The following is a 9,676-nucleotide window of genomic DNA, read 5'->3' as shown; positions in this document are numbered from 1 at the left end:
TTTCTTTGTCGTGAAGATTTTAAAAAACTGTGAAATAAAGATTATATTTAAAAAATTTATAAAAGTAACGAAATAAAAAAGTTATAAAAGCAACAATAGAAAAAAAAATTAAAGTAACAAAATAAAAAAGTTTTAAAAGTAACTACAAAATTAAAAAGTTTTAAAAGTAACTAAATAAAAAAGTTATAAAAGTAACAGCAGAAAAAAAACATTTTTAAAGTAACAAAATAAAAAAGTTATAAAAGTAACAATAGAAAAAGTTTTAAAAGTAACAAAATAAAAAAGTTATAAAAGTAACAATAGAAAAAGTTTTAAAAGTAACAAAATAAAAAAGTTATAAAAGTAACAATAGAAAAAAGTTATAAAAGTAACAAAATTAAAAAGCCATAAAAGTAACAAAATTAAAAAGTTATAAAAGTAACTAAATAAAAAAGCCATAAAAGTAACAGTATAAATGGTATTCCAAATGTGTAAGTTACAGCAGCCAGTTGTATCCATTTCTCTTACCTCGCTCGATCAATTGTATCGTTTGTTGTGCTTCTCGCCATGTCAGTTATTACAATACAAGGAGATCAGTATATGAATATTCGGTAAGACGCATATCAGTATAATATTTAGCAATGAAGCCTTACGTTGCCCCGGTCCCCCAGATGATGAGCATGAAAGTATTGACATATTCCTAACAAGCAGTAAAAGAGCTTCCGGCTAAGCCGGCTCTGATCTTCCTGGCTGCTTGTACCGTGCCGCCATTCCTTCTCAAAGACTCTCTAAGGTCTTGGTTCTCACCTGGTGGGTCGCGACCCCATTTTCAGCGGGTCGCTGCATGCCTTCCACTTTTCTAGGTGAGAGGCTCCTCAGCCTCCCCCTAGCGCAGCGCTGTCTGTTTTGGCACCAAGCGAAAGAAAGAAAGAAAGAAAGAAAGAAAGAAAGAAAGAAAGAAATGGATAGATAGATAATACATAGGGATGAGTAATACATAGAGACATATAGATAGACAGATAGATAGATAATACATAGGGATAGATAGATAGATAGATAGATAGATAGATAGATAGATAGATAGATAGATAGATAGATAGATAGATAAGATAGATAGATAGATAATAGATAGATAGATAGATAGATAGATAGATAGATAGATAGATAGATAGATAGAATGCATAAATTACATATTATTTGAATGAAGGAAATATGAAGAACTATTTAGAGATTTGATATAAAGTTCGGTGACGCCTCTAATGTACCCCGAGAAGTCACATGACCTCCGGATCGGGACGCGTTTGGTGACAATCATTACATTCAGCTAAATGATACGTTTTGATGGAAGTGGATCATTCTAGAACAATCATTTCCTAAAAGCTTCTACTTTCTATAAATCCCAAATCTGACAACACAGAATCCTGACTCTACCATCGCCATGGCGACGACTTGTTTCCTTGGGTCTGATAGATAGAAGACAGATAGATGGAATACAGACAGAGATAATTCCACTCACCCATGGTCCCGGAGATTGAGATGAGGACTCGGTTCTGTTCTCAGTATTTCCTCTTGTTCCTGAAACTCTAAAGTGACTCTGTCCCCTCCGTGTCACCGGAATTCTATGGATTTTTTCTGCCATGCCCCTTAACACGTTCATGTCTGTGCAGGTCCAGGCGTTGGGTTAGTGGGTGACATCCCACACTGATTGTAGCATTGTAAGAGTTAACGCAGGCCCAGGGCGGACTTCTATGGCTAGATGACAGCTCTCCCCACCGCTGGATTTGGGATAAAAAAGGCTTTATTGTGATCGGAGGGAGTCACTAGAGATAAAGTGCTGCTTCAACTCCCTCATCAACTGCATGCAAGACATGCGCACTGATCACAATGTAAGATTTGTGATGTAGCAATGTACATAGCCGGGGGCCGGGGCCCCGGGGCCCCCAACACAACCTGAGATTTTATAGATATGATATGTAGAATTCTAAGCAAATTATCACATTGCAGACATTCTACACGGGAATAAAAATAACCCTGAAAACATGAATACAATTATTATTATTATTATTATTGTTATTCTTCTTCTTATTATTATTATTGTTATTGTTATTGATTTTGTGGCAATTTCTTCACTTGTATTTGAGTTGAAACCTTCCAATAGGGAATCCTGCTCTTCTGAGGACTATCTAAGACCTTGGTTCCCAACTAGTGGGTCGCGACCCCGTGTTTAGGCTGGGTTCACACCTGGGCGTTTTTCAGCGCTGTTCGAAGCGCTGAAAAACGCTCAAGACGTGAAATCCTATTGATTGCTATGGGCATGGTTCCCACCTTGGCATATTTCAGCTCGTTTTGTCACGCTGAAAAACGCCCTACGCGCGAAAAAGTACTTGAGCATGTCTTGGGTTTGTAGGGTCCTGGGGCTTTAGGCTGGGTTCACACCTGGGCGTACCATAGGCGCGTTTTTTTCTGCTTGTTTTTCAGCTTGTTTTTTTGCGCGTTATTTAGCACGTCTTTTCGTTCAGTGAAACGCGCGTTCGACGCTCGTTTTTATACGTCCCTGGCGGTATGATTTTTAAATTTTTTTCTTTTTATTTTCTCTATCTTTTTTTTCGGGTTTTCTTTTTTAACTTTCAAACTTCCCGCCGGTTCCGCCCCCCTGCGATGCGGCCGCTCGCAAGGGACGGAACCCGGAAGTCGGCGGCGGCCGGAGGACACAGCGGGGATCGCGGACAAGGTAAGTCCTACGCTGTATTCCCGAGTGTGGCTCGGGGTTACCGCTTTGTTAACCTCGAGCCACACTCAGGAATACCAATGGATAAGCGCGGAAAAACGCCCTAAAGAAGCTCCTGTACTTGTTTGGGCGTAGGGCGTTTTTCAGCGCTTCGAACAGCGCTGAAAAACGCCCAGGTGTGAACCCAGCCTTGAAGAGGTGCACGATGGCAGACAGTAGGTACGGGGCATATGGAGGATTTGTGCCTACATCTCATTGCAGGGTGCTGTCCTTTAAAGTAACTTAAACATTCTCATTTTCTTTTTAGTTAGTTTGTGTCCCCTGTGATCTCTTGGTAGAGAATTTGATGGCCTAACTGGTATTATAGACACTGAGAACTCAGGGTTAATATCTATTTTCTGAACAAGAATTGGCGGGACTGTGGGAAGGGACAGGCGGCTCCTGGCACTGCTCAGCGGTGAGAACTATACGGCTAAACAGACAGCGGAGACTATTTTAGGAAAAGAGAGTAAGCAAAAAGAATGAAAGAACTCTGCAACTTATGAAAATATATCTGCACATCCCTGTTATTGACTTAGTACAATGATGATGATTGGTGTCCAATGGCGACAGGTTGGGGTCGTCTGGAAAACCTATACAGAAAATTAAAATGTCTTTGCAAAGGCCCCTCCCACAACCCCCCATCCTACCCTTGCTTGGGATCCCTCACCACTCCCACTTCCTCCATCACCACTGGTGACAGCACCCCCCACTTCCAAGTATGGGGGAGCATGTAACCTGCTCCCCTGTAAGAGTGCTCAGGCCTAGCAGTCAATTGCTGATCCTGAGGACGGTTACATGACTGACGGAGTGACATCACCGCTCTCCTGGGTCACAAGCAAAGGCTATGTGCTGCATTATAAGTTCTTCCTTATTTCTGGCGGCAACATTCACCCAAAAGTTTGCAAAGCACGCCAACACTTGAAAAGGAGACTTTCCCCTGCCAGGCCCCACGATGGAAGATCTGAACATGGAACAGATAGTTCAGTTGTCATTGACTGCAGGTCCCACTCTGATTGAGGTTTGATTGGCGGAGTATCTCCTTTCTGGGACACTAACCCAGACTTTTTTATTTGGGTTGGCCTAGGGGGTACATGTCCCCCAGTCCTTCATTCCTACAGCATCCCAAACAGCTTGTAGTCTTGACCCCCTAGAGGAATGTGTCACCTACACCAAGCTGGGCCCTACCAATATCCTTGAACCTTGAGTCAAGGCAGTCAGAAGAAAAACTACTCCTGGTATAAAGTGTGGGCAGTTGAAGGTTCCACCTTTACAGCCAATTGCCAGGTCACACCAATGGGGTTCCAGGTAATGTCAGAGCTTGCCAATACATTACACCCCATTCATTGTTATTGGCTCATCACTTTGATGAGCTACCTCAATGGCCAATAGGAATGTGCAGGAGGCAGGAAGTGGCTGCTATACTTCAGGCATGAACCACAGAATAGGTCAAAGTTGTAACCGGAATGTCAGGCTGGAGACAAGGATCAGGATAATGAAGCAAAAAGAACCAACAGAAACATTTGAAGGCTTCATGTAGATGGAGGTTGTCACCGGGGCAAGAGGGGAGATCTCTAGCATAGCCCTAGATAGCAGTAGAACACCCAACAGGGACGCACACCTTAGGGGCATATTTAGAAATCAGTAAGTGTGACTTACACTGGTGGGGAATCAATTCATGTCATAAGCCATAAAGATTCAGCTGCAGTGAATGTCCCTAAAATGTCAGGTTCACTGCTTTTATAACTATGCCCCTTTAAGTCCTAGGCACCATTTTACCGGTATGGGATAGCAGATTTCACATTTGGACTGTATTAAAGTGGAACCTGGTTTTAGGGGCTGGGGTGGTGAACCCCCACCCCACGGTGGATGTTAGTACTGGAACCTCCTGCCCGTGACAGCAGAGATTCAGCACTAAGGCTTAGAATATGTATTAGAGTCTGTGTCTATGAGCATTTGTTCACCTCAAAACTGCTTCCCTTCCCGTCCAGGTCAATGGGATGGCAAAAGCAGCTTGATGCAGCTTAGAATTGAGGTCAAATGCAGGTCAGAAGGAGGTCAACTGCAAGACATGGTACATTTGCCATTCTAGGTTTGCCCTGATACGTTTGCCATAGAACATTTGCCAAGGTACATTAGCCATGGTATGTTTGCCATTCTAGGTTTGCCATTCTAGGCTTGTCACTGTATACGGTATATTTGTCATTCTAGGTTTGCCCTGGTAGGTTTGCCATGGTATTTGCCATAGTACATTTGCCAAGGTAGATTTTCCTTGGTATATTTACCATTCTAGGTTTGCCATGGCAAATTGGCCAAAGTACATTTGCTCAGGTGTTATTGCCATGGTACATTTGCCAGGGTAGACTAGCCATAGTGCATGTGCTATTATAGGTTTGCCCTGAAAATTTTGCCGTAGCACATTTGCCAAGGTTTATTAGCTATGGTATGTTTGCCAAGGTAGATGTGCCATGGTACATTTGCCATGGAACGTTCACCAAGGTGCATTTGCCAAGGTACATTTTGTGTGTGACACCTTTTCGTCTTTTGACAGTGTCCTCGGGGTGTCCCAGGTCTTTTAGAACCCTAGCGACACCCGGGTAACTTTCACCCTAGGTGAATAGATTTTCTCCGTCTCAAAACTAAAGATATAACAGAATATGATGAGCAATTTTTGGGGGTTTCCTTTCTGGTCCATCTCTGATATTCAGTCGCTTGTTTTTCACTCTCTTTTCCACCTTTGTTCTCGTTCTTCTTGTGTCTCGAATTGGTGCTGTGTCCTCGTCTCTCTAACCATCTGTCTTGATCGCAGCTGGCCCCAGCTCTAAGTTTCGGGTGCTGAGCGGTGTCAGGCACGGACAGCCCCAGAGCTGTTAGGCGCTCACACTGTCACATCGCCAAGACACAAACCACAAAGCTCCCTGTTTCATGTGGAGCACAAGCACGACGCTATTCCAGCCGCTTTCAACTAACTACACTACGAACAAGGGATGAAAGGTCGATTTCATACACAGCAGTTTTTACGGGGCCTGCAAGGCAGCCTGCAGCTGGCTTAGCCGGGTGGGGCTAGTCATCGGTGGTCGCTTTATTCATTATTCCTTTATGAAATCCAGGAAAGTGTATTTATTAGACAAATGTTGGAAGACAGGACAAGAAAATAATAACAACGTACCATTTTTTTTTATATCTTGCTTCAAGGGGTTCATCACCGGGGGCTGCCATACTCCTTGGGGGTATGGAGACTAAGCCACTGATATGGAAAGACTAGGTATGGTGATCCCGGCTGAGGAGGGTCCTCATAGTCTGTGGGTCTTCAGAGGTTTCAGGTTTGCAAAGATCCCGGTAAATTATACGAGTGTCGTATATTTAGATTGGAACAAATGTGTCCATTTTGGGTTCTATTTTGTGAACGTTATTAACTCTTTTGTAATTTTTTAAAATATAGCAGCTACTCATCATGCCTTGGGGTTCAGTGGACCCATTGTGTCAGCTGACATATAGAGACAGGACTGGTAACAAACAGAGTCAGTAGGATGATGGTGCAGACAAACTTGAAGAAGAACTCTGGGAAAACTAAAACATACCCTTGCAGTGGGGCTACACCCCTCAAAACAAGGGGTATGTGCTCATTTTGTATAGAGGGTTCTAAAAACAAGAAGGTTTACTCACCTGATCATTGGTCCTTCCAAGCTGCTGGAATGGTCCCACAGCCTCCTCTTCCCTGGGCTCTGGTGGTCTAAGGACTGCTGATATCATCATGTCTTATGCAGGTCCATGTTCTGCTGGGAAACCTCGGGTCCTCCCATTCATGTGGATGTTACTTTGACACGTACCACCGACCTAAACATTGTTACTGACCAAGTACACCCCTTCATGGAAACGGTATTCCCTGATGGCAGTGGGCTCTTTCAGCAGGATAATGCTTCCTGCCACACTGCGCACATGGTTGAAGAATGGTTTGAGGAACACAACAACGAGTTTGAGGTGATGACTTGGCCTCCAAATTCCGCAGATCTCAATCCAATCGATCATCTGTGGGATGTTCTGGAGAAACAAGTCCGATCCATGGAGGCCGATCACCTCACAACTTACAGGACTTTAAGGATCTGCTACTGACAGCTTGGTGCCAGATACCACAGCGTACCTTCAGAGGTCTAGTGGAGTCCATGGCTGGACAGGTCAGGAAAAGGGGGACCTTCTCAATATTAGGGGGGTCATCCAGCTGTATGGTTCAGAGGTTTAGTGGAGGTTTAGTGGAGTTCATGCCTAGATGGGTCAGGAAAAGGGGGACCTACTCAATATTAGGGGGGTCATCTAGATACCACAGCATACCTTCAGAGGTCTAGTGAGGTCCATGCCTGGACGGGTCAGGAAAAGGGGGGCCTACTCAATATTAGGGGGGTCATCCAGATACCACAGCATACCTTCAGAGGTCTAGTGGAGTCCATGGCTGGACGGGTCAGGAACAGGGGGACCTTCTCAATATTAGGGGGGTCATCCAGCATACCTTCAGAGGCTTAGTGGGGTTCATGCCTAGATGGGTCAGGAAAAGGGGGACCTACTCAATATTAGGGGGGTCATCCAGATACCACAGCGTACCTTCAGAGGTCTAGTGGAGTCCATGCCTGGACAGGTCAGGAAAAGGGGGACCTACTCAATATTAGGAGGGTGGTCATCATGTTATGGCTGATCGGTGTATATGTAGTAGGAGTAATGCAGCCACATGCCCCTTTATAATACATATTATGCTCATGCACACTTTATATTTTGATGAAAGTTAATTTAAATTGTAGTTATTTGTATGTCAAACATTTTATGGTTTTTTTTACTGTAATTGTATTAAATAAGATGTTGAGGTCAAATCATCACAAGACCAAAGCCACCCCCTTCCTTGAGAGGAACTTTGGGGAAAGTTTCAGCTGAACTATATAGTTCCTTACGTGTCCTCTTTTACATACAATTTTTTTAGAAGGTCTGGAAGGAATTTTAAGGTGGAATCCCACCCCCCAAAAAAGGGGGAAGAACACCTTGGGGTCCCCTCTAAAATTCCTACCAGACCCTTGACCCGAGCTTAGGCCCGGCAGGGCAGGAAAGGGGGGGGGGACACGATTGGGCGCCCCCCCTCCCTGCGTCATACCAGGCCACGTGCCCTCGGCATTGGGAGGGCGTTTTCCCCACAACCCTGCATTTAACCCTTTAGTGAGTGAGTAGGGGTACAAATACCCCTCACTCATTCACAAGGGGGTGGCAGGCATCAGGGTGCACCCTTAATTGAAAGAGTACCCCAATGCAAATATGCTCCCCTGCCCACAGACCCCCACAACTACCGGGTCAGGTTTGTGGGGAAGAGGCCCTTGTCCCCATCGGCATGGGGACATCCTCCCAATGTCGAGCGCACATGGCCTGGTATGGCTCAGGGAGGGGGGGGCGCTCGATTTTCCTTCCAGCCCTTTTCCTGCCCTGCCAGGCCTGTGCTCAGATGAAGGTTGGGAATTTTAGGGGGGACCCCACGTTTCGTTCCCATTTTTTGGGAGTGGGGTTCCCCCTAAAAATTCCTTCCAGACCTAAAGAGACTCCTATGAATTTTGGGGGGAACCCCACACACTTTTTTTTTATTTTTAACTTAGGGGGTCCCTCCTCACATTCCTACCAGACCTAAAGGGTCTGGCATCAATTGGGGGGGGGGGGGGAGGGGGGGGGGACCTCACACCTTTTTTTTTTCTTTCTTTCTTCTCCTGCAGACTGTAAAAAAAAGCCATTTTTTTCCTTTTGTCTAATGTCACTTTGCGGCTACGAAAATTCGCCCAGACGACCGCTAACCAAAATTCGAATTTCGTCAGAATCCCGAAAAAACTAATTCACGAAAAATCCCAATGAAAATTGAACGAAACTAATTTTTTGGCTACATGTCTAGTCTGGAGATTTACACCGCAGTAATTTTTTCTGCCACTAGATGTCCTCAGTCTGATGGCCAGCATCATTCAACCCACTTCTTATGAGTCCATGAGTCCCGGACTCGCCCCCCCCAGCCTGTGAAAGGAGAAGCAGCACAACGATGAGCTTCGTCTCCCTGTCACTCTGCCCTCTCCTCCTATCAGCACTGATTGGCTCCTTGCTCTGCTTCTTTCTCTCATGATCCACTCCCTGACATTTATGGGACCATCAATTGGGTAATATATCTATTTTTCACGGGTTGACCAACGAGTGAATGTCTGGTGAAAGCTAAATGCTTTATAAATGACCCCTTATAATATAAGCTTAATTACTGGAAACACAAACCCCCCCCAAAAAAAATCCAAATTAAACAAAGTAAATTTTGGGGGTTTCTTCCCCCTCCTAAATTCACTCCGCAGATCCCTGAAGCTGAACCTGAAACCTCTCCATAGTTTGCCGGGAATCTTTGAGCTAAGCTCCTCCAGATCTAATCATAGTCTTGCAGGTGTTTTTTGCATATCTGGGCAGGTGCTCTCTGCTGATTGGATATCAAGATATCAAGGGGAGGGCCTTATATCGGAAGCTGCACTCTGAGTGGCTGAGAGTTCGCACTGGTCTTTTATGGATAAAGGGCATCCCCAGAGTACCTCCGGATGTGCACACCCTTTTATCACCTCACTGGGTGGTGCTGCGAATCTGATAACTGGTCCACTTTTGCAGTCAAATCTGATAAAATTTGAGGATTGTGTTTCTCTCATTAACTTCATTAACATGCAATGAAAACAAGAGAGGAGAGAGCAGCAGTGAGTGGTTATTACAGGAGGGGGTGGAGACCAGGGGCGTATTTACCGCGAGGCAAACTAGCCGTTTGCCTAGGGCGGCACCCTCCGTCGGGGCGGCTGCTCCGCTGGTGCCGCGGTACGCAAACGCCTAGCGCCGCGGTTCAGAGATAATCAACTGGACCCCGCCGCAAGCCGCCCTCCTCGGCCCCGCAAACCG

At 45.0% G+C, this 9,676-nt stretch overlaps 1 protein-coding gene across 1 annotated transcript in view; it reads right to left on the bottom strand.

Annotated features, from left to right (window-relative positions):
• PLP1 (proteolipid protein 1) overlaps positions 1–1,524 on the bottom strand; it is a 17,512-nt gene extending 15,988 nt beyond the window's left edge. Inside the window, exon 1 of the mRNA XM_018576997.1 lies at positions 1,496–1,524. Coding sequence (XP_018432499.1) covers positions 1,496–1,499 — 4 coding nt within the window. The 5' untranslated portion in view covers positions 1,500–1,524. The remainder of the gene's footprint in view (positions 1–1,495) is intronic.
• Positions 1,525–9,676: the final 8,152 nt, after the last annotated feature.

The sequence above is a fragment of the Nanorana parkeri genome, unplaced genomic scaffold (assembly GCF_000935625.1).
Source record: "Nanorana parkeri isolate BGI_ZX_2015 unplaced genomic scaffold, ASM93562v1 scaffold81, whole genome shotgun sequence".
Classification (NCBI taxonomy): domain Eukaryota; kingdom Metazoa; phylum Chordata; class Amphibia; order Anura; family Dicroglossidae; genus Nanorana; species Nanorana parkeri.
This window is presented reverse-complemented; position numbering and strand designations above follow the sequence as displayed.